The following is a 24375-nucleotide window of genomic DNA, read 5'->3' on the forward strand; positions in this document are numbered from 1 at the left end:
GCGCTTTTTCTGAATTGTGCCGCTCCCGTCACTCTGGTTAGGTTGGCATCGAAAAAAAACGCTCTTGGGTGCTTTAGAGTGCCGAGTTTATCACTGCGCATGAAGAAATGACCACCTCCAACGTTTGGTTTATGTTTTATAAGCATTTTTAATTTTATTGCTTAAATCGCATTTTCTCGGCGAGCTGAGCACTTTTTCTGAATTGTGCCGCTCCCGTCACTCTGGTTAGGTTGGCATGGAAAAAAACGCTCTCGGGTGCTTTAGAGTGCCGAGTTTATTACTGGGTAATAAGAAATGACCATCTACAACGTTTGGTTTATGTTTTATAAGCATTTTTAATTTTATTGCTTAAATCGCATTTTCTCGGCGAGCTGAGCACTTTTTCTGAATTGTGCCGCTCCCGTCACTCTGGTTAGGTTGGCATCGAAAAAAACGCTCTCGGGTGCTTTAGAGTGCCGAGTTTATCACTGCGCATGAAGAAATGACCACCTCCAACGTTTGGTTTATGTTTTATAAGCATTTTTAATTTTATTGCTTAAATCGCATTTTCTCGGCGAGCTGAGCGCTTTTTCTGAATTGTGCCGCTCCCGTCACTCTGGTTAGGTTGGCATCGAAAAAAACGCTCTCGGGTGCTTTAGAGTGCCGAGTTTATCACTGCGCATGAAGAAATGACCACCTCCAACGTTTGGTTTATGTTTTATAAGCATTTTTAATTTTATTGCTTAAATCGCATTTTCTCGGCGAGCTGAGCACTTTTTCTGAATTGTGCCGCTCCCGTCACTCTGGTTAGGTTGGCATCGAAAAAAACGCTCTCGGGTGCTTTAGAGTGCCGAGTTTATCACTGCGCATGAAGAAATGACCACCTCCAACGTTTGGTTTATGTTTTATAAGCATTTTTAATTTTATTGCTTAAATCGCATTTTCTCGGCGAGCTGAGCGCTTTTTCTGAATTGTGCCGCTCCCGTCACTCTGGTTAGGTTGGCATCGAAAAAAACGCTCTCGGGTGCTTTAGAGTGCCGAGTTTATCACTGCGCATGAAGAAATGACCACCTCCAACGTTTGGTTTATGTTTTATAAGCATTTTTAATTTTATTGCTTAAATCGCATTTTCTCGGCGAGCTGAGCGCTTTTTCTGAATTGTGCCGCTCCCGTCACTCTGGTTAGGTTGGCATCGAAAAAAACGCTCTCGGGTGCTTTAGAGTGCCGAGTTTATCACTGCGCATGAAGAAATGACCACCTCCAACGTTTGGTTTATGTTTTATAAGCATTTTTAATTTTATTGCTTAAATCGCATTTTCTCGGCGAGCTGAGCACTTTTTCTGAATTGTGCCGCTCCCGTCACTCTGGTTAGGTTGGCATCGAATAAAACGCTCTCGGGTGCTTTAGAGTCCCGAGTTTATCACTGCGCATGAAGAAATGACCACCTCCAACGTTTGGTTTATGTTTTATAAGCATTTTTAATTTTATTGCTTAAATCGCATTTTCTCGGCGAGCTGAGCACTTTTTCTGAATTGTGCCGCTCCCGTCACTCTGGTTAGGTTGGCATCGAAAAAAACGCTCTCGGGTGCTTTAGAGTGCCGAGTTTATCACTGCGCATTGGAGGTGACCTGAGAACAAAAAAAACAGCATTGAAAACAAAGGCACAAAAATTAATTTGGTAATAAATGAGAAAAGTGCACATATGATCCTCCAGAAACAACGACAATGAAGAGTCCAACTCTTTTTTTTTTTCTATGTTGGCACATGAAATAGGTCTTCCAATGTAAATTGAAAGTTCTATAACGTCCGAGAATGTTTCACCTGAGTGAGCTCGTTCCAACAGCATGCTAAAACATGTCGGTGCAAGCACACGAAAAATGTACATCTCAACAAAAAGCAACGTAATAGCACGCTGAGAAAAATGGCTGGTTGAGTAAGTGGCGTGGGCTTTATGTGGGGGTAAAGCCCGGGCTGTTAACCTCGGCGGCGGGACTGGCCAGACACTCGTTGGACCTTAGACTGGCCAGAGACCTGAAACTGTTGACGGAGGTGAGAGAGCCGCACAGTCCTCGGAGGGATGGCGTCTGCTCTTTTCCTGCATGGCAAAACGATTAAAAACTACTTAAAATATTTATTAAAAAATAATAAAAATATTTATAAAAAAAAAAAAAATACAAAAGCACAATTTAACCACATCATTGAGGCAGATTAGATTGACATGGCAACAGAAAAATGCTTAAACCTTATTGGACAAAAAACAAAAAAAATCCCGGTACTTCTGGTAATGTTAGATCTTTCTAGCGAGGGTCGCGATGTGTACCTTGGCGAGGCCAGTGTGGTTTGGCATCCAGCGTCAGCGTGTGCGACGGTTCGAGAGACATCTGTGATAGGCTCATGTCCGTCGGCAGATTGCAGAGACTCTTGCTGCACAACAAACAAACGCCAAACTCAGCCGTGGCGCTATTATAATGTAGTCATATAAAATCCCTTTTACATACTCCTCCCACTGTCCGGGGCTTTTCCTGTAGAGCAGCGTGTCCAAGGCAACGGCGTTGGCATCCAAAGCGTCGGGAGAAGGCCACTGATTGGTCAGATGGGCTGTCAGCTCCTGTCGCGAGCGCAAGTCATTGTTCTTCAACACTGTCCTGCACACGAGACACAAATCATTTGTGTTCTCCTCACTTGCGATTTCAAGTCACTGTGTACAAAAGAATACAACTCACAGTTGGTCCTGCAGTTCCAAAATGATAAACTCCAGCTGCTCCTTCTCCAGCGTGTGCGACAAGTGGATGTCCACCAGGCTCTGCTCGAGAGCTTTGTGGTGCGACGACGCCTCGGCGAGCTGCGCCTCGCGCAGACGCACCAGCTCCTCCAGGTAAGCCTGCCATGAAAATGAGAATTAGGATTGACTTGTCTAGTAACTTGAGGATTTGCATTTAGACAAAACGAGTGCTTTGCCGCCAATTCCTTTCCATTTTGAGGGGGAAAAACAGACTGCATACATCTTATCTGTGCTCACCTTCTGCTCCAGCGCCATGCGATACTTCTGCTCAAAGCGTTTGCACTTGCTGACCAAGTTGCTCTGCTCGGTGAAGATGGAGGCGGCCGTGGCCATCTTGTCCGGGGTGCTGTGCTCGCTACCGCTGCTGCCGAGGGTCCGCATCTCCTCCTCGTCGCTGCTGATGCTGTCGCCGCTGCAATGAGTGGGGGGGGGGGGATAACCGCCGCTAGGTTAGCACGCGTCTGACAACACAATCTGCTGACGTACCTTTGCGTGAACTTCAAGTATGGCGTGTAGTCGATGATGGAGGGGCCTGTGTCTAGACCTTCACCTTTCAGACAGAAGCTAGGTAGGTGAGACAGGATGGAATGGATTAGGGCAGTGTAGCATGAGTAAAGAAACAAAGCGGAAAAGCATCAGTACCTGAAATCGATGGTGTTGAGACCAATTAGCGTGTCCGCCAGAAGCCCCGCCTCCTCTCCCAGCATGATTGCCCCGTCCTCATAAAACCTCCTGCAGTCAGCAGGCATGTTTGCGAACATCATTTCGGCTCATTTCTTACAATACAAACTGATCTAAAGTTCATCAATCAAACCTGATAGTTCGAAGGTCCCTCAGAGCGGATGAGATGTATTCCGACAGTCTCTTCTCCATCAGAACTACTCGGATCCAAGCCCGGCCCTAAAAAACAAATGACAGAAGATGATGGCTTCATTCTAGGTCATTGTTTCTGAACATTTGCTTAGCTAATTATTATTATTAATTAATATGAATCACATAATATTAATCATATTATTATTACTGAACAAAGCTAACTTTTGATCAGTATTATTTTATCAGTATTTATATAAGACAATTAAAAAAATACTTTTCATAGGAAGAAATGAGACAATTTCATCTACAGGTAGACCTGCAAATATAATTAATGAATTTTATTAAGTATTATTTCAAATTAGGATGCGTTACAGCAAAGCTAGCACATATCTGACCAAAAAGGTTTAAAATGAGCGAGAGCAAGCAGTGTTGCGGCTATTGTTTGTTTTATCGAGTGGAACAGGGTCGTGTTCTTAGCTGAGAATTTCTGGCTGATAATTTCTAGGTGGATAATGCAAAGTAGGTTCAAAATGGAGTCTCACCTTAGCTTTGGATGACCGTACATTCTCCATACTCTCAATACTTTGAATGCAGTTATGAGGGACTTTACTGCTAGCGGCTTTGACAAAATCCCAGAAACTCCGAGAACTCTCGTAGCCAAACCACGTTGTTTGACCTGAGAGAAGAAGACACGCATGTATTACCGTCTCGTCATGTCCGTGTTGTTGCGGTTTCTACCTTTTAGTCTATGATTGAGGATATGCTCCAAGATAGACACAAAGTTGACCAACTCTGCAGAGGTGTCGTCCATGCTTTCGAAACACGAGTGGTCCAAGAGAGTCTTGACTGAAAACCTGAAGAAAATTGAGAAGAGAAAATATGACATTTTATTTAGTCATGCAAAACTTTCTTGTGAATGAGATTTGGAAAATAGATGAAATGTGCTGATGTCTGTCTTTGCCAGTTGCAATAAACCCACTCTGTCTAATCAGATTGCACCTAATGAAGCAGGAAGAGATTTAATGGACCCGTCTGCATTGTGCGTGTGTGTGTAAAAGTTTATTTGTCGACCTTTTACATCAACCAAATGAACTGATTCTCTTTCTCTTGCGTTGCCTAGCAGCAGTGTTTGCAGGGCACACATCCACAAATGTCATCTCATTTCCACCCAGACAACCATCTACGTAAGTAAAAATTTGAAGGACAGGACTGGTCACTAGTCAGTCTCCATTCCAGACAATCATTTACATCTCTAGACAAATTAGTTTTCAGTGAGACTAAGGCAGTTATGCTAACATTACACCACAAGTTGATGAGTGTATAGAAAACCAAGTCGTGACGTCACAATAGGTGTAATAGGCTGTCAAGCTAACGAGATGTTTTGATGATAATGGCTACCTACCGGCACACGGTTAGCAGGTTCCTCCTCTCTACCGCCCCGTTTCTGCCCGCTGCCCATTTGCGGTTGACGTGCAGCCCCGAGCCGAGGGACGCCATCTCCGGAACCAGGCCAGCCTGGCTGCAGCAGGCGGTGCGTACAACACGCCGCGGTCAGCCACTCTCCCGAGGAGAATCGATGCGATTGCCTACGTCATTATTCATGTATTGTAAGGAAGTAGAATCAAGTTACACTTCAGAGGGAACGACGCCATTTCCGGTTAGGACTTTCAATATCAACGCTCAGTGTGCTCATCCCCCTAGGTGTTATTTTTATTATGTTCGATTGCGAACTAATTTCTTAGTTATATGAAGAGATATGAGTTATTCTATTTTTTTCACTCGGAAGTAAGTCGTTAAAACTCCGTCTCCGTTGTACTCTTTTTGTCGGAAGAGTCGAGGTGCGTTCAATGACCATTTACAAAGTAAGGATGCAGAAATATCGTCATTGAATGCATCAAACAGCAATGACTCATACTTGAGAATATTGCATAAGGTACCGGAGTTGCTCTGAGAAACGAGGCGGGTGTTTCGTTTGCAGCAGGGGCGGTACGGGGTGGCTTCTCACATTATGACGTCACAGAGTGGGGACCCGGTGTTGTTTTCTTGTTCTGAATGGGACTAAGGAGAAATAAGCAGTAATGCTTCAAGATAACTGAGGAAAATACTACTCTAGGAGTGTTTTTGGTGAGCAATTAGCATTTTAACAAGACTCCAAAAAGTTTATTTCGTTTGATATGCCTCCATTATATGATAAACTATTCATCTTCTACTCTTGTCATCAAGCTACGCTGTCCTGGAGCCTATGGTAATAGAATGTGTGATATTATTAACTTGATTCAATTTTAACAATGCTGTATCAAATTTCAAAGATATTTATACACTTGTAGATATAGTCGTGTAAAAATATCACACTAATGAGTTTGCCATTTATCAGTTACACCCTCGCCTGCAGCTGACTGAATAATGAATTAGCTTTTTATCATAATGCTGAATTAAAAAAAATTGACGGAAATGCCATAATGATTTTTTATTTTTTTTTAATAGGGAAGTGAAATCACATGATCAATGTGGTTATTCCTGTGCACGCCCAGTATAGGTCACGTGAGTTGAAGGGAAGAGGGAGGAAAAGGGGGCGTGGAAGGGGTGGACATCAAAATGCGTGTGAGATCACCGGCTCTGTGAAACATTAGATCACTTCACAAGGGTGTGTGGGGAGGACAACAGCGCAGGAGTATCCGTGTGTGATCACCGAGCCTGTCAAACATCGGAGGCCCGTGCGGAAGGACAACGGTGAGTTGTGACGTTTACACTTTTGACTGAATCACAGTTCTATTTCTAGAATGAATAAACAGGCTATACACTTCTTCTGACAGGAACCAGACATGGCTGAAACAGATAAGCTGGAGAGGAACGTTAAAGATATTTATTTAAGGTAATATTTTGTGACTATCTGGAGATGGTTTGCTACATTTCACACATTTTATATGTGATCCAGTGATCACAAAGATGAAGCCGGTAAAACGAAGAAAGAAAAAAAGGAAAAGTTACCCATGGTTGGTGCCATGGAACTGGTAAGTTATCTCTCCAAGTATCGTGCTCCTCATGTGTCTTGTCATTTTGTATCCAATTTGATCTGTGGGCAGTTCCGGTTTGCAGATACCAAAGACCTCGCGCTGTTGTTTTTCGGGACCCTGATGTCGATGGTCCACGGTGTTGTCTTGCCTCTCATGTTGGTTGTGTTTGGAGATATGACGGACAGCCTTATATCCGATGCTACAATTCATTACTTGAACAACAGCAACCCCAGTGAGTTGATAGAAACAAGTCAAAGTCATCTAAACTGGAATGACAAACACTTAACTTCATGTTTTCAGATATGACTTTTCCAAATAGCACCTTACAAGAAGACATGACCGAGTAAGAGCAAGATGACATCTGGTGAATTCGTCATTTCCAAAAAGATTTCTGATCTATCCATTTCAATTCCAGCTTTGCCATCTACTACTCCATCTTAGGGGCCATTGTACTGGTGGCCGCCTACATGCAGGTTGCGTTTTTTACCTTGTCGGCTGGACGACAAACCAAACGCATCCGCAAGAATTTTTTCCACAGTATCATGCGACAGGACATCGGCTGGTTTGATGTCAACGAGACGGGAGAGCTCAACACTCGCCTTACAGAGTTAGTCACGCTTCCTTCGATATTAGCTAAACTAGCACAATAGAAAAAATGACACCCAGTATTTTTATATGTCAACTAAAACTGGCTGTAGACATGGTGCTGCTGTTTTGGTTAGCTCTATACCGAAAGTGTCAAGTTGAATAGTAATTGATTTTTTTAGTAATGTCTCTTATTTTTTTTAAAAAGTGAAGGCAATTTGTAATTTTAGTAATGACACAAAGTTGTTGCAAAATTTGCCTCGCCGTCCACATAAAATGATGTGAGGGTCCGTATCTCGCCCCCGGGCCTTAAGTTTGACACCAATACGCTACTCTGAAGCTCTCAATATTGCTATCTTCCCCGGACAGCGATGTCTATAAGATCCAAGAGGGTATCGGAGACAAGGTGGCCATGTTGATCCAATCGTGTTCCACCTTCATCACATCTGTCGTCATCGGTTTCAGCAAAGGATGGAAGCTGACTCTCGTCATACTGGCCGTCAGCCCCTTGTTAGGCATCATGGCGGCAATTTTCAGTAAGGTAAGCTGGTCTTTTTTTTTATCCAGACTTGATCTTGAAGGCAGGTTTCTTCTTGCTAATCTCACACTTGTCGCTAGGTGCTAGCATCGTTCACATCTAGAGAACAGAGTGCCTATGCCAAAGCGGGCGCTGTTGCAGAAGAGGTGCTTTCTTCTATCAGGACTGTTTTTGCCTTCAGTGGGCAACGCAGAGAGATTGAGAGGTTTGTTCAAGTGTCAATCATAATTTTTTTTTTTGGTCCATAACAAAAAAATATGTGTCGGACAGGTATCATAAAAATTTGGAGGATGCCAAGAACGTGGGAATCAAAAAGGCAATAAGTTCAAACATCGCTATGGGCGTCACCTTCTTATTGATCTACCTGTCTTACTCTTTGGCCTTCTGGTACGGAAGCACCCTCATTTTGAGTGGAGAGTACACCATCGGCGTTGTACTTACAGTGAGTCAAATATTCCGAAGACCCACGAAAAAAAATAAAAAATTCTGACGCTAACTGAGTATTTATGTAAGGTTTTATTTGCTGTGCTCATCGGAGCGTTCGCCTTGGGGCAGACGTCGCCTAACGTTCAGTCCTTTTCCAGCGCCAGAGGAGCCGCGCACAAAGTTTACAGCATTATTGACAATGTAAGGAAATCCATTACTTCTTCCTTCCTTATCAGATTCTATAAGTGTATTCTAGCACTCCAGGTTGAAACTTTCATGAGAGCTGGAATTGGAAATTTGCAGTTACCAATTAACTAGGCGAATCATAGGTATGTTTTCTTTAATCCATGCTTGGAAAAATCAAAACAACCCCAAGATAACAATGAGCCTGTTTATGTTGACGTACCCCGAGCAAAAAGGGCGAGCCGTATAAATAAATATGAACTTTGTTCAAAAGTGGCTATCCAAACCTTCGGTGTTCCTCACATTGTCTTTTCACATTCCTGACTAAACCCGACGCTAAATAAAACAATGTTCTCAACAGGTACCAAATATCGACAGCTTTTCAGAGAGCGGCTTCAAACCTGATTTCATCAAAGGGAATATAACGTTCAAGAATATCCACTTTAACTACCCTTCAAGGCCTGAAGTCAAAGTAAGCTCCTCATTGACACGGTTGAACGTCATACAACGGATGAAAACCAACAATTCCATTACTTGCAGGTATTGAACAACATGTCCTTGAGTGTGACGAGTGGACAGACCATGGCCTTAGTTGGAAGCAGCGGCTGCGGGAAGAGCACCACCATCCAGCTCTTACAAAGATTCTACGATCCTCAAGAGGGATCTGTACGTACACAAGTCCAAACTCAAAACACACAAGTTGAGAATCCATTTTCCCTCTTTGTAGGTATATATCGACGGCCATGACATCCGTTCCCTCAATATCCGCTACTTGCGGGAGATGATTGGCGTGGTGAGTCAAGAGCCCGTCCTTTTCGCCACCACCATAGCCGAGAACATCAGATACGGCCGAACCGACGTGACGCAGCAGGAGATCGAGCGAGCCGCCAAGGAGGCCAACGCTTACGACTTCATCATGAACTTTCCCGATGTAGGAGCGGAGTCTCACGGGAAAAAAATGACAGGCTATTGATGAGATTGTTTTGCCGAGCAGAAGTTTGACACGCTGGTTGGAGACCGAGGGACTCAGATGAGTGGAGGACAGAAGCAGAGGATCGCGATTGCCCGGGCGCTAGTCCGTAACCCCAAAATCCTTCTGCTGGACGAAGCCACGTCTGCTCTTGACGCGGAGAGTGAGACGATTGTGCAGGCTGCTCTTGACAAGGTAAAAAGTCACATTGCTACCACTTTGCAACAACGGAATAATTTTTTTATAATTGATGCTATTTCCGTCAATGGCAGTGAACAAAAGGAAGCCATGTGTTTTTCTTTCATTTGCGTAGGTTCGACTGGGTCGTACCACCTTAATCGTGGCCCATCGCCTTTCGACGATCAGAAACGCCGACGTCATCGCCGGCTTCAAAAACGGAGCCGTCGTCGAGCTGGGGACTCACAGCCAACTGATGGAAAAACACGGCGTCTACCAAACGCTCGTCACTATGCAGGTAACGCTAGCACGAAAAAAAAGAAATCTCGTGTCAGCCCAAAATGTTCAGACTTGTGATTTCCTCTCATTTCCATCTTGTAGACTTTTCAGAAAGCTAAGGACGAGGAGGATGAAGAAGACGTTGAAAACAAAAGTCTCCCGAACTCCCCGTTAATGAGGAGGAGGAGATCTACAAAAACGTCTTCATTTGCTGGTTCAGAAGGGAAAAAAGAAGAGAAAGAAAATTTGGTGGATGGCAAAGATACAACACAGGAAGTAAGTTGGATCTTAGCGAAGAATAATGGGGAGGCCTGATGCAGATTCTTTTTTCTTGTTTACCCCAGGACGAAAATGTCCCGCCAGTGTCGTTCCTCAAAGTGATGCGTTTCAACCTCCCGGAGTGGCCTTACATTTTCGTCGGAACCATCTGCGCTTCAATTAATGGCGCAATGCAACCACTGTTTGCTCTTATCTTCTCCAAAATCATCACTGTAGGATTTTTTTTAAAGGTTTTTGGAAGTTTTGATGGAATTTAACTTGTTGTTTTTCCAACTTTCAGGTGTTTGCTGAGCCCGATGTAAACGTTGTACAGCAGAAATCTGAATTCTTCTCCGTTATGTTTGCTGTTATTGGTGGAATTTCTTTTTTCACCATGTTTTTACAGGTATGAGACCAAAATGTTATTCTAGTAAGAAAATTCAATTAGGGTCAATTCATGTTTTTGTGTTACTTTTCCAGGGTTTCTGTTTTGGTAAATCTGGAGAGCTTCTGACTATGAAACTGAGACTAGCAGCTTTCAAAGCCATGATGAGGCAGGTAAGTAGAAAAATTCAAATTCGGACAATGTTATCTCAAACTGACTTATAAGTAAACATGCTTTCGTGTTCAAACCGGATCAGTTTACTATGTAAAACATTTTTTAAAGATGTTAAATGTAAACAAACTTTTTTTTTTTTTTTTAAATAGGACCTCGGCTGGTTTGATAACCACAAAAATAGTGTCGGCGCCCTCACAACAAGACTTGCCACAGATGCTGCTCAAGTTCAAGGGGTCAGACATTGTCTCACTCTAGCATGGCGGCCATCTTTGTTTCCATATTGATTATCACCTTTCCACTTTTGCTCAGGCTACGGGACTACGTCTTGCCACCCTGGTTCAGAATCTGGCCAATATGGGCACGGCTCTGATTCTTTCTTTTGTGTACGGCTGGGAGCTGACCCTGCTCATATTGTCGGTGGTTCCCGTCATGGCGGTGGCTGGAACCGTGCAAATGCAATTGCTAGCCGGGCAAGCTGCTCAGGACAAGAAGGAGCTGGAGAAGGCCGGAAAGGTGGGCGGACTTCAAGAATGTGAATGGGAGTGGAATCTTTCGCTTAGCAACGATTAAGGAAGACTTTGGGCCATGATCTCAGGGGTGTCAAACTTATTTTTATTTATTTTTGTCATAGTTTCTTTCGTAGGGCCATTATGATTCTCAACCCAAATAAATATATGAACGTCTCACAGTATAGGCTACAGTGATAAATAACTAGTTTTGAAATCAGAGATGAGTAAGAACTGTTTTTTAAAAAGATGAATGGTAATAAAAATTGCTAGAAACATCTCTATTTTTTAAAAGTGAAGACAATTTGCAATTTTAGTATTAACACAATTTGTCTTCGCGGGCCACATATAATTACACCACGGGCCAAATTTGGCCCGCAGGCCACAGTTTGACACCGATGTCTTATGGTGAGGCTGAATGACTTGGGTGGGCTTAGAGCCTTCTGCGCTAACCTTTGAACCCGTCTTTCATTCCGAGTTGTCTGTCTCTTCAGATTGCGACAGAGGCCATCGAGAATATTCGGACGGTGGCATCTCTGACCAGAGAACCCAAGTTTGAGTCTCTGTATCATGAAAACCTCATCGTTCCTTACAAGTACGAGAGATCTTTCATTTCACGAAACGTTCGATTGGTAATAACGACATCTCGTTAACGTTTATCTCTTTGCAGTAACTCCCAGAAAAAGGCCCACGTGTACGGTTTCACCTTTGCATTTTCCCAAGCTATGATCTATTTTGCTTACGCGGGATGTTTCCGCTTTGGAGCTTGGCTCATCGATCAAAAACGAATGGATGTTGAGGGAGTATTCCTGTGAGTAACGTTTTTTTTTTTTTTTCTTGGGCTGTAGTCCAACATTTGTGTCTATTGTACTTTGACAGAAGATAAAGAAAAGCAATCTAGTGGAGAATTATGAACGGTCAAATCTTTTATTACCTCACGTGGATGGTTGGAAAGATGGAAGTTCAATGCACGTGTAGGGCAAATGTGACTGTTTAGGTTGCTTAACGGTCACAGGAGCACGTGAGGGGGCGGAGCATATCTTTTCATATTACAACTTTGACACAAAGTCCTTTTTGTCTCTCCTAGAGTTATTTCAGCTGTCCTGTATGGCGCCATGGCTGTCGGAGAAGCTAATTCCTTCACTCCGAACTACGCAAAAGCCAAAATGTCCGCTGCGCACCTGATGATGCTTTTGAACACGGAGCCTGCTATTGATAATCTCTCAGAAGATGGAGAGTCGCTGGTATAAAACCTGACATGAAAACTATTTTCATTCATTATTTTTTTATTATTATTGTTATTGTTAGCAATATTATTATTATTATTTTCAAATCCCCTTCCTTAAATCTCCAGGACCAATTTGATGGCAGTGTGCGCTTTGAGGACGTGAAGTTTAACTACCCCTCACGCCCGGATGTCCCCATTCTCCGAGGGCTGAATCTGAAAGTGAGCAAGGGAGAGACACTGGCCCTGGTGGGAAGCAGCGGCTGTGGCAAAAGCACCACCATCCAGCTCTTGGAGAGGTTCTATGACACCACGCAAGGCAAAGTGGTGAGAAGACACATGATTGCCTTCTGCCTCTTGACCTACTTTCACTGAGCTAATGGTTAGCGTTTTTATAGCTGCTGACTACACTCATGAATTATAAAATTTACAATGCAGACTGACTCGCCCAAATATTGTCAGTCTCGCTTGAATGTTATTGCCGTTTGAACTAGAGGATTGACGTGAGAGTTTCTATTTATCAGATCACATAAACGTCCCCAATAAAATCTCGAGTAAGGTCCAAAGTACTTCAGGCTTACCTGGGTCTTGGGTGTCTTGCGCCAAAGCTGGATTTTTTTTTCATTCCAGGTGATTGATTCCAAGAATGTAAAAGATCTGAACATCCACTGGCTGAGATCCCAGGTCGGCATCGTGTCCCAGGAGCCCGTGCTGTTTGACTGCAGCTTGGCCGAAAACATCGCCTATGGAGACAACAGTCGTACGGTTCCTATGGAGGAGATTAAAGCAGCTGCTGAGAAAGCTAACATTCACAGCTTCATAGAAAAACTGCCAAAAGTAAAAAGTTCTTTTGAAAACACCCTCGGTAATGATTTGGTCACATTCCACTGACTTTGACTTTGTTTACCCGAGCAGAAATATGACACTCAGGCAGGTGATAAGGGGACCCAACTGTCAGGTGGTCAGAAACAGCGAATAGCCATCGCCCGAGCCATTCTCCGTAACCCCAAACTTTTGCTTCTAGATGAAGCCACGTCTGCCCTTGACACCGAGAGTGAGAAGGTGCGTCTTTTTGGTTCTCATTTGTGACGTGTATCCCAATTGACTTCTCTTAATTTGTGCAAGGTGGTGCAAGAAGCCTTGGACAAAGCCAGCCAGGGTCGGACGTGTATCGTCGTCGCCCATCGTCTGTCCACCATCCAAAACGCGGATCGCATTGCTGTCTTTCAGGGAGGCGTGGTGGTTGAACAAGGGACACATCAGCAGCTGCTGGCCAAAAAGGGAGTCTACCACATGCTGGTTACTACTCAAATGGGCCATGGGAGGGAATGACCATTTGATTGTGGACAAGATTACACAAGTGGCCTATAAGTTCCCCTTCACCTTAGTCATAATATATAAATATGAAATTTAATTTGATAGCTTTAAATAAATTTGCACTTCTGAACGGTGAGGTGGATGTGATCCACCGTGCCACCCTCCTATCTTTTATCATTTTGAAAATATTGTACTGCCAATCTTGTTGGTATTTTTGTTTGTGTTGCGAGCACCAAGTACTTGAGTTAACTAATACACTACATTACATCTGTCACTGGACATGTACTACTGAAAAACTAAAGTTGAAGAATCAATTACAGCACAGTCAATCCATTCTTAGATTGTAATCTTTAAAGCCATTTTTTTTTCCTCATTGGCTTTACACCTCATGTTGTATTGTGTTATATTTTCTACTTGAGTATTTTTCTGTATAGCACTTTCTTCCAGTTCCGTTTTTAAATGATTTATAAAGTTGATCTAAACTGAGATTAACCACATTTGCATTCTCATTAATGGACTACTGAGTACAGTGGTAGTACACAGTAGAATAAAAGCATATCGATTAAAAAAAAAAAAAGTCTTGGAGAACATTAAATGTTTTGATATATAAAAAAAAGTGACGTTTTACATGGTTAGGAGTGGATAGTACATATTTTTGTCTTTCGGAGAAATAAATATTTAAGAAAAAGTACGTATAAATGAAAGTGTTATTATTATTGTTGTTATTATGTCACAATAAGTGTAGTACCGCCCCTAAAAACTCTGGACCTAGTCTAGTAACAGGGTGTATCATAGCGGATGGCAGCTGGATCAGTGGATCAAGTATTGCCATAGCTGAGGCGTCAAGGTATGGCAAAATGACTTTTTGATCGTTATAAAACATTTATTTGCGGTGATTATTTGCCGAGACAGTGGAATAGTGCAGCAGGTTCCGACGTCTTGCATGGGAGAACTGACAAAAGTGACCTTCGCTCGCGAATTCATTTAGATGACGTTTAACATATGTTTCAAATAATCAAGAAGTCAAAACTGTTGTTGTTGTTTCTAGGCTACCTGAGCGGGTCTTTTTTTTTTTTTTTTTTTAACTAAAATGATTGTAAACTTTGTACAGTAGTTTGTTTTGATACTGGGTAGGCGAAGTGCCAAGCAGGAAGGCATGGCAGCAAAAGCTTTGTGTTTTTCCAGGAAGTATTTCTTCTCCGTTTACTCGATTGCTAGTTTAGGGTTACTTACTATTTACTACAGTAATACGGAGAAACTTATATATCGCGCGGGCGTTTTAAACCACAAACAGGCTATTTCTTTGTGTACAAAAGGATGGCAGATATGATCCGTCTGGAGTTTTACGCATGCGCAGAAAGAAGAGCTCTACATCATGTCTTACACTGCCGTCTACTGGCCAAATTGAAAATGACAATTTTTATAATTGACGATGGACTTCTCGTGATTAATTTCTTCATAATTATAAATAACACAATTTTCAATGGTGACCCACATATAAACATTTTTGCCTTCGGTGGTCTTTAAATCCATACTCAAGGATTCAATTTCAGAAATATTTTTTTTAAAATCTTTTGAACTAGACTAATTGACCCTCCGTCAGCCTCTGACAGACCTCAGACATGAATGAACCAGACAAGCTGCGAATGGACATCCCCGTTCAGAAAACAGATATTCATCAAAGGTAACATTTTGGAGCTATTTAACACATTTTCAGTTCGTTTTTAAAGCAGATATTACTCAAAAATATTTTTAACATGTCTATTTCTGTTCAAGTCAGCACAGTGAAGCACAATGCCAAAGAAAAAAAGAAAATGAGGGGAAAATTGACACAGTTGGCCCCATTGAACTGGTATGTTGTCAATCTCTGCCTTCCCTTTTTTTTTTCTTATACTAATAATCTCAATTCCCCTTTGGTTACACGAGCACAGTTCAGATTTGCAGATGGCGTAGACGTTCTACTGATCATATTTGGGACGGTGATGTCGGTGGCCCATGGACTGGTGTTCCCCCTCATGTGTGTTGTATTTGGGCACATGTCTGACAGATTTATACACTTTTCAGCAATGTCTAAAAACAATACCCGCTACCTCGGTGAGTTCACAGACACGGCAACAAATAGTAACATGACAAAGTAATTATCGTTTGTAATTTCAGTTTCCACCAACAACACCTTACAGGAAGACATGGGCAGGTAAGATCTAGAATTCAATTGACACTCAAAATGGGATCCATTTGACAGTTTGATTTTTTTTTTTTCCAGCTTTTCTGTGTACTTCATGATCACAGGATTCTTGGTGCTGGTGGCCGCCTACATGCAGGTTGCCTTTTTTACTTTGGCGGCTGTGCGACAGGTCAAACGCATCCGCAAGTGTTTTTTCCACAGCATCATGCGACAGGACATCGGCTGGTTTGACGTCAATGAGACGGCATCGCTCAACACTCGTCTTGTTGAGTGAGTCAATTCCGCATTTTGCTGACATATTGAAATGAAATTTTTTTGGACATTACGATCATCCGTTTATCCGGACAGTGACATCTATAAGATCCAAGAAGGTATCGGAGACAGAATAGGAATGTTGATCCAGTCGCTTTCCACCTTCATTGCCTCTCTGATCGTTGGCTTAAGCATAGGATGGAAGCTCGCTATGGTCATCCTAGGCATCTGCCCCTTGCTGGGCCTGGCAGCTGCCATTTTCAGCAAGGTAAGGCGACCCTAACCCTTAATATAAACATCTTGCTAAATTGATACATCTCCTCTTAGGTGGTGACATCATTCACCGCTAAAGAACAGGCTGCTTACGCTAAAGCGGGTGCGGTGGCCGAGGAGGTGCTCTCTGCCATCCGAACCGTTTTTGCCTTCAGTGGTCAGCAGCGAGAGATCCAAAGGTTCGCAGCAACATGTCACGGCACATACGGCGCACGTCATTAACGATAATTCCTCGCTGATCAGGTATCGTCGAAACTTGGAGGAAGCTAAGAACATGGGGATTAAGAAGGCAATAAGTTCCAACACGGCGATGGGTTTCACTTTTATGATGATCTTCTTATCTTATGCGCTGGCTTTCTGGTACGGGAGTATGCTTGTGAGGAATAAGGAGTACACGACAGGAACCATACTCACAGTGAGCGCACGTTAAAAAAAAATAAAAATTAACACGTGTATTAATATAATTTGAATGCTAACAATATTTCTCCATTCAGGTTTTATTTGCTTTGATTCTTGGAGCAATTGCTTTGGGGCAGACCTCACCAAACCTCCAGTCCTTCTCCAGCGCCCGAGGAGCTGCACACCATGTTTACAGCATCATTGACAATGTAAGCAGATTATCAATAAATGTTTCTCGGCCCCGTGTGTGGCAGGTAATAGAAAATTATATCCTACCCGACAGAAACCGAATATCGATAGCTACTCGGAGAGCGGCTTCAAGCCTGATTCAATCCAAGGAAATATCGAATTTAAGAACATCCATTTTAACTACCCTTCAAGGCCAGAAGTCAAAGTAAGCTCATCCTGTCATCCAGAGATAAACTGTACTACTCCAAAGTTTCCATGATTGGCACGTTATGATTTGCAGGTATTGAACAACATGTCCTTGAGTGTGACGAGTGGACAAACCATGGCCTTAGTGGGAAGCAGCGGCTGCGGGAAGAGCACCACCGTCCAGCTCTTACAAAGATTCTACGATCCTCAAGAGGGATCTGTACGTACACAAGTCCAAACTCTCAACTCAAAACACACAATTTGAGAATCCATTTTCCCTTTTTGTAGGTATATATCGACGGCCATGACATCCGTTCCCTCAATATCCGCTACTTGCGGGAGATGATTGGCGTGGTGAGTCAAGAGCCCGTCCTTTTCGCCACCACCATAGCCGAGAACATCCGATACGGCCGAACCGACGTGACGCAGCAGGAGATCGAGCGAGCCGCCAAGGAGGCCAACGCTTACGACTTCATCATGAACTTTCCCGATGTAGGAGCGGAATCTCACGGGAAAAAAATGACAGGCTATTGATGAGATTGTTTTGCTGAGCAGAAGTTTGACACGCTGGTTGGAGACCGAGGGACTCAGATGAGTGGAGGACAGAAGCAGAGGATCGCAATTGCCCGGGCGCTAGTCCGTAACCCCAAAATCCTTCTGCTGGACGAAGCCACGTCTGCTCTTGATGTTGAAAGTGAGACCATTGTACAGGCTGCTCTCGACAAGGTACAATCATTTGGAATCCAAAATGGAGACTGACACTCTTAGATTGATATTATGTTTTGCGCAGGCCAGGTTGGGTCGCACCACCATAATTGTGGCCCATCGCCTCTCAACCATCAGAAACGCTGACATCATCGCCGGTTTCCAAAATGGCGCCGTTGTAGAGTTGGGGACTCATAGCCAACTGATGGAAAAACATGGCGTCTACCAAACGCTTGTCACTATGCAGGTGAACACAAAAAAAAAAATCACTCGGACACGACATTCATCTGATACCAGAACAATTTCTAGACCTTCCAGAAAGCCAAAGTGGATGAGCAGTGGAATAATGAGCAGAATGAAAAGAGTCCGATAACCAAAACGATTACTGACTCTTCCCCGAAAAGCAAAAAAGCGCCAAAAGGGTTTTCCTCTTCTGATTTGGAGGGAATGAAAGAAGAGAAAGAAACTTTGCTGGATGCTCAAAACAAGAGCGAGGAGGTGAGATTGGTTTTTGTAAAGAATTAAAGCGAGACATGATTCAGGGATTTTTTTTCCCCTGCTTTTTTGCAGGATGGAAATGTTCCCTCGGTGTCGTTATTCCAAATTCTTCGTTTCAACCTTCCGGAGTGGCCTTACATTTTGATGGGGCTCATCTTTGCTGCCATCAATGGATTATTACATCCCTTGTTTGCTGTCATCCTCTCAAAGTTTATCGCTGTAGGTTTCAATTTGTGGCAAATGACTCGTTGAGTGCCATTGACGGATATAGACGTCAAAGTAACTTGGTTAGCAGCGAGTGGGGTTAAATATGATCACCAGATTTCTTTTTCAAATGATCAGGTGATGGCTGAGGAAGATCAAGAGATCATCAGAGAAAAAACGGAATTTCTTTGCCTTATGTTTGCAACGATTGGAATTGTTGTTTTTTTCACCATGTTTCTTCAGGTATGTACGGGACACAATCACAATCGTTTGTTCGAGACGAGAATTTTTTTTTTTATCCGTCACTAATTACAGGGTTACTGTTTTGGAAAATCCGGAGAGATCCTAACGTTGAAATTGAGACTTGCAGCTTTTAAGGCTTTGATGAGGCAGGTAAGTTAAAAACAAAATATTGGAAGGCTGTCTTTTTGGTATGTAGATTACTGATTATTATTATTTGTCTGTCAAGAAAAAAAATTCTATATTCCTTTGGTTTAATGGGACTTGGAATTGCATTCCAGGACCTCGGCTGGTTTGACGACCACAAAAATAGTGTTGGAACGCTCACAACCAGGCTGGCCTCAGACGCTGCTCAAGTACAAGGGGTGATTTTTCATTTCCACTCTCTTGCCACTACACACACACACACACACACACGAAGTTCTGTTTCTACAAAACATTTGACCTTTACTCAGGTTACGGGATTACGCCTGGCCACATTGGTGCAGAATATTGCCAATTTAGGCACCGGTGTTATTCTTGCCTTTGTGTACGGCTGGGAGCTGACCCTGCTGGTATTGGTGTTGGTGCCAATCTTGGCAGTGGCCGGGACGGTGGAGATGGAGCTGCTAGCCGGACAAGCTGCTAAAGATAAGAAGGAGCTAGAAAAAGCCGGACAGGTGCGTACTTGCCGTGCGATTTTTTGTTTTGCCCTCTTTTTATGGTGGATTTCTTCAGATTGTTACAGAAGCCATCGAAAATATTCGGACAGTCGCATCTCTCACCAGGGAACCCAAGTTTGAGTCTTTGTTTGACACTAACCTGCAAGTTCCATTTAGGTATGCGAGTGCTTCCATCACCTGTTCATATATGGTTAAAAAATATATATATATAAATTATATAAAAAAATATACCGTAATTTTCGGACTGTAAGTCGCGTTTTTTTTCATAGTTTGGGGGGGGGCGACTTATACTCAGGAGCGACTTATATACATATATATGGTTTTTTTCACTTTTTTGGGCATTTTATGGCTGGTGTGATTTATACTCCGGTGTGACTTATAGTCCGAAAATTACGGTATATATATATATATATATATATATATATATATATATTTTAAAATATATATATTTTTAAATATATAATATATTTTTTTTTTTCGACGATTCTGTGTGTGTTTTTGTAGAAATGCCCAGAAAAAGGCGCACGTGCAGGGTTTTGCCTTCTCTTTCTCGCAAGCCATGATCTACTTTACTTATGCCATATGTTTCTGGTTTGGAGCTTGGCTTGTTCAGCAAGGACGAATGGACGTTGAGGGAGTATTTCTGTGAGTAATATTTCCTCTTAAAAATATTTTAAGACACATTTGTGACATTAGCAAAATAACCTGTACAACTTATTTAATAAGTTAACTATATGCACATTTTTTTGCAGAGTGATTATGGCAATTCTGTACGGTTCTATGGCTGTCGGAGAAGCCAATTCCTTCACTCCAAATTACGCAAATGCCAAAATGTCAGCTGCTCACATCATGATGCTTCTGAACAGAAAGCCTGCTATTGATAATCTATCACAAGAGGGACAGTCGTTGGTAAGTGGCGAGAACTCATCCAACAATGTGAGCTTTTTTTTTTTTTTTTTACAGTTCTGTTTCCTCCCTTCACACTCCAGGACCCATTTGATGGTAACGTGTACTTTGAGGGTGTTTGGTTTCACTACCCGTCACGCCCCAACGTACCTGTCCTCCGAGGGCTGAATCTGAAGGTGAGCAAGGGAGAGACACTGGCTCTGGTGGGAAGCAGCGGCTGTGGGAAAAGCACCACCATCCAGCTCCTGGAGAGGTTCTATGACACCAAGCAAGGCAATGTGGTGAGAAGACTATTGCATCTTTCTTCATTTAGATATGATTTTTTTTTAATTCCGACCTACCTGGGTTTTCCTTTTCTTGACATCTGACTTTAGTGATGTCACGAGTTATTATTTTTCATCTTCCAGATGTTTGATTCCAAGAGTGTGAAAGATCTGAACATCCACTGGCTGAGGTCTCAGGTCGGCATCGTGTCCCAGGAGCCCGTGCTGTTTGACTGCAGCTTGGCCGAAAACATCGCCTACGGAGACAACAGTCGTACGGTTCCTATGGAGGAGATTAAAGCAGCTGCTGAGAAAGCTAACATTCACAGCTTCATAGAAAAATTGCCAAAAGTAAAAAGTTCTTTTGAAAACATCCTAGGTAATGATTTGGTCACATTCCACTGACTTTGACTTTGTTTACCCGAGCAGAAATATGACACTCAGGCAGGTGATAAGGGGACCCAACTGTCAGGTGGTCAGAAACAGCGAATAGCCATCGCCCGAGCCATTCTCCGTAACCCCAAACTTTTGCTTCTAGATGAAGCCACGTCTGCCCTTGACACCGAGAGTGAGAAGGTGCGTCTTTTTGGTTCTCATTTGTGATGGGTATCCCAATTGACTTCTCTTAATTTGTGCAAGGTGGTGCAAGAAGCCTTGGACAAAGCCAGCCAGGGTCGGACGTGTATCGTCGTCGCCCACCGTCTGTCCACCATTCAAAACGCGGACCGCATTGCTGTTTTTCAGGGAGGCGTGGTGGTTGAACAAGGGACACATCAGCAGTTGCTGGCCAAAAAGGGAGTTTACCACATGCTGGTTACCACTCAGATGGGCCATGGGAGGGATTGAGTTGACTGACATGCCCTTTATAGTTTATTTTTTTATAGGTCTTCAATTTCAATTGGTAGTGACTGTTTGAATGTGCGCTACTGTTTGTGTGTCTACTAAATGACAGTCGCAAGTAGGAAAAACTGAACTCACTTTTGCTCATTACATACCGTATTTTCCGGCCTATAAGGCGCACCGGACTATAAGGCGCACCTCCAATGAATGGCCCATTTTAAAACTTTATCCTTATATAAGGCGCACCGGACTATAAGGCGCACCATTAATGCATCATGTCAGATTTTTAATCCAAATCAAATCATTCTCCATTTTATTTGGAAAAATTGCTTAAATCGCATTTTCTCGGCGAGCTGAGCACTTTTTCTGAATTGTGCCGCTCCCGTCACTCTGGTTAGGTTGGCATCGAAAAAAACGCTCTCGGGTGCTTTAGAGTGCCGAGTTTATCACTGTGCATGAAGAAATGACCACCTCCAACGTTTGGTTTATGTTTTATAAGCATTTTTAATTTTAATGCTTAAATCGCATTTTCTCGGCGAGCTGAGCGCTTTTTCTGAATTGTGCCGCTCCCGTCACTCTGGTTAGGTTGGCATCGAAAAAAACGCTCTCGGGTGCTTTAGAGTGCCGAGTTTATCACTGCGCATGAAGAAATGACCACCTCCAACGTTTGGTTTATGTTTTATAAGCATTTTTAATTTTATTGCTTAAATCGCATTTTCTCGGCGAGCTGAGCACTTTTTCTGAATTGTGCCGCTCCCGTCACTCTGGTTAGGTTGGCATCGAAAAAAACGCTCTCGGGTGCTTTAGAGTGCCGAGTTTATCACTGCGCATGAAGAAATGACCACCTCCAACGTTTGGTTTATGTTTTATAAGCATTTTTAATTTTATTGCTTAAATCGCATTTTCTCGGCGAGCTCAGCGCTTTTTCTGAATTGTGCCGCTCCCGTCACTCTGGTTAGGTTGGCATCGAAAAAAACGCTCTCGGGTGCTTTAGAGTGCCGAGTTTATCACTGCGCATGAAGAAATGACCACCTCCAACGTTTGGTTTATGTTTTATAAGCATTTTTAATTTTATTGCTTAAATCGCATTTTCTCGGCGAGCTGAGCGCTTTTTCTGAATTGTGCCGCTCCCGTCACTCTGGTTAGGTTGGCATCGAAAAAAACGCTCTCGGGTGCTTTAGAGTGCCGAGTTTATCACTGCGCATGAAGAAATGACCACCTCCAACGTTTGGTTTATGTTTTATAACCATTTTTAATTTTATTGCTTAAATCGCATTTTCTCGGCGAGCTGAGCACTTTTTCTGAATTGTGCCGCTCCCGTCACTCTGGTTAGGTTGGCATGGAAAAAAACGCTCTCGGGTGCTTTAGAGTGCCGAGTTTATTACTGCGTAATAAGAAATGACCACCTCCAACGTTTGGTTTATGTTTTATAAGCATTTTTAATTTTATTGCTTAAATCGCATTTTCTCGGCGAGCTGAGCACTTTTTCTGAATTGTGCCGCTCCCGTCACTCTGGTTAGGTTGGCATCGAAAAAAACGCTCTCGGGTGCTTTAGAGTGCCGAGTTTATCACTGCGCATGAAGAAATTACCACCTCCAACGTTTGGTTTATGTTTTATAAGCATTTTTAATTTTATTGCTTAAATCGCATTTTCTCGGCGAGCTGAGCACTTTTTCTGAATTGTGCCGCTCCCGTCACTCTGGTTAGGTTGGCATGGAAAAAAACGCTCTCGGGTGCTTTAGAGTGCCGAGTTTATTACTGCGTAATAAGAAATGACCACCTCCAACGTTTGGTTTATGTTTTATAAGCATTTTTAATTTTATTGCTTAAATCGCATTTTCTCGGCGAGCTGAGCACTTTTTCTGAATTGTGCCGCTCCCGTCACTCTGGTTAGGTTGGCATCGAAAAAAACGCTCTCGGGTGCTTTAGAGTGCCGAGTTTATCACTGTGCATGAAGAAATTACCACCTCCAACGTTTGGTTTATGTTTTATAAGCATTTTTAATTTTATTGCTTAAATCGCATTTTCTCGGCGAGCTGAGCGCTTTTTCTGAATTGTGCCGCTCGCGTCACTCTGGTTAGGTTGGCATGGAAAAAAACGCTCTCGGGTGCTTTAGAGTGCCGAGTTTATCACTGCGCATGAAGAAATGACCACCTCCAACGTTTGGTTTATGTTTTATAAGCATTTTTAATTTTATTGCTTAAATCGCATTTTCTCGGCGAGCTGAGCACTTTTTCTGAATTGTGCCGCTCCCGTCACTCTGGTTAGGTTGGCATGGAAAAAAACGCTCTCGGGTGCTTTAGAGTGCCGAGTTTATCACTGCGCATGAAGAAATGACCACCTCCAACGTTTGGTTTATGTTTTATAAGCATTTTTAATTTTATTGCTTAAATCGCATTTTCTCGGCGAGCTGAGCACTTTTTCTGAATTGTGCCGCTCCCGTCACTCTGGTTAGGTTGGCATGGAAAAAAACGCTCTCGGGTGCTTTAGAGTGCCGAGTTTATTACTGCGTAATAAGAAATGACCATCTACAACGTTTGGTTTATGTTTTATAAGCATTTTTAATTTTATTGCTTAAATCGCATTTTCTCGGCGAGCTGAGCACTTTTTCTGAATTGTGCCGCTCCCGTCACTCTGGTTAGGTTGGCATCGAAAAAAACGCTCTCGGGTGCTTTAGAGTGCCGAGTTTATCACTGCGCATGAAGAAATGACCACCTCCAACGTTTGGTTTATGTTTTATAAGCATTTTTAATTTTATTGCTTAAATCGCATTTTCTCGGCGAGCTGAGCACTTTTTCTGAATTGTGCCGCTCCCGTCACTCTGGTTAGGTTGGCATCGAAAAAAACGCTCTCGGGTGCTTTAGAGTGCCGAGTTTATCACTGTGCATGAAGAAATGACCACCTCCAACGTTTGGTTTATGTTTTATAAGCATTTTTAATTTTATTGCTTAAATCGCATTTT

At 42.8% G+C, this 24375-nt stretch overlaps 3 protein-coding genes across 4 annotated transcripts; 2 read left to right on the forward strand and 1 right to left on the reverse strand.

Annotated features, from left to right (window-relative positions):
- Positions 1–1486: 1486 nt before the first annotated feature.
- LOC133153000 (RUN domain-containing protein 3B-like) lies at positions 1487–5124 on the reverse strand. The gene is made up of 11 exons (XM_061277015.1): positions 4977–5124; positions 4313–4428; positions 4117–4250; positions 3576–3661; positions 3404–3493; positions 3248–3325; positions 2999–3173; positions 2703–2860; positions 2478–2624; positions 2300–2403; positions 1487–2074 (listed from the first exon to the last, which is right to left on the reverse strand). The coding sequence occupies exons 1-11, from the start codon at positions 5069–5071 to the stop codon at positions 1929–1931; spliced, it is 1329 nt and encodes a 442-aa protein (XP_061132999.1). The 5' UTR covers positions 5072–5124; the 3' UTR covers positions 1487–1928.
- A 701-nt stretch (positions 5125–5825) lies between these two features.
- Positions 5826–14302, forward strand: LOC133152987 (ATP-dependent translocase ABCB1-like). Of its 2 annotated transcripts, XM_061276995.1 has the most exons (28): positions 5826–6304; positions 6388–6446; positions 6510–6585; positions 6658–6820; positions 6889–6931; positions 7004–7195; positions 7543–7714; positions 7792–7916; positions 7982–8153; positions 8225–8338; positions 8682–8792; positions 8861–8986; positions 9048–9251; positions 9315–9485; positions 9604–9765; positions 9849–10022; positions 10091–10237; positions 10306–10410; positions 10485–10562; positions 10713–10796; positions 10873–11076; positions 11564–11664; positions 11740–11880; positions 12157–12313; positions 12424–12621; positions 12925–13131; positions 13210–13356; positions 13420–14302. In XM_061276995.1, exons 2-28 carry the CDS (start codon positions 6397–6399, stop codon positions 13624–13626), a joined length of 3831 nt encoding a protein of 1276 aa, XP_061132979.1. In that variant the 5' UTR covers positions 5826–6304; positions 6388–6396; the 3' UTR covers positions 13627–14302. The 2 variants fall into 2 exon arrangements, with proteins under 2 accessions (XP_061132979.1, XP_061132987.1); XM_061277003.1 differs by lacking the exons at positions 11564–11664; positions 11740–11880; positions 12157–12313; ... (2 more) ...; positions 13210–13356; positions 13420–14302 and having other exon boundaries at positions 10485–10558; positions 10873–11069.
- Positions 14303–14328: 26 nt separating this feature from the next.
- Positions 14329–21724, forward strand: LOC133152976 (ATP-dependent translocase ABCB1-like). The gene is given in 27 exon segments (XM_061276983.1): positions 14329–14458; positions 15195–15295; positions 15388–15463; positions 15543–15805; positions 15875–16066; positions 16145–16316; positions 16376–16500; positions 16565–16736; positions 16816–16929; positions 17004–17114; positions 17190–17315; positions 17384–17587; positions 17651–17821; positions 17886–18047; positions 18110–18298; positions 18371–18517; positions 18641–18745; positions 18818–18895; positions 19024–19107; positions 19198–19401; positions 19460–19560; positions 19909–20049; positions 20157–20313; positions 20394–20591; positions 20718–20924; positions 21003–21149; positions 21213–21724. Coding segments are annotated over 26 exon segments (3915 nt in total). The 5' UTR covers positions 14329–14458; positions 15195–15233; the 3' UTR covers positions 21420–21724.
- Positions 21725–24375: the final 2651 nt, after the last annotated feature.

This window comes from Syngnathus typhle, linkage group LG1 (genome assembly GCF_033458585.1).
Source record: "Syngnathus typhle isolate RoL2023-S1 ecotype Sweden linkage group LG1, RoL_Styp_1.0, whole genome shotgun sequence".
NCBI classification, from domain to species: Eukaryota; Metazoa; Chordata; class Actinopteri; order Syngnathiformes; family Syngnathidae; genus Syngnathus; species Syngnathus typhle.

Excerpts from the sequence above, each read along its gene's own strand:
- LOC133152987 (XM_061276995.1), top strand. The coding sequence starts at position 6,397 with ATGGCTGAAACAGATAAGCTGGAGAGGAACGTTAAAGATATTTATTTA. Across the intron at positions 11,881-12,156 it reads GATGTTGAGGGAGTATTCCT|AGTTATTTCAGCTGTCCTGT; the intron begins GTGAGTAACGTT and ends TGTCTCTCCTAG. Across the intron at positions 13,132-13,209 it reads TCATAGAAAAACTGCCAAAA|AAATATGACACTCAGGCAGG; the intron begins GTAAAAAGTTCT and ends TTACCCGAGCAG.
- LOC133153000 (XM_061277015.1), bottom strand. The coding sequence starts at position 5,071 with ATGGCGTCCCTCGGCTCGGGGCTGCACGTCAACCGCAAATGGGCAGCG. Across the intron at positions 4,429-4,976 it reads AACCTGCTAACCGTGTGCCG|GTTTTCAGTCAAGACTCTCT; the intron begins GTAGGTAGCCAT and ends AATTTTCTTCAG. Across the intron at positions 2,404-2,477 it reads AGCCCCGGACAGTGGGAGGA|CAAGAGTCTCTGCAATCTGC; the intron begins GTATGTAAAAGG and ends TTTGTTGTGCAG.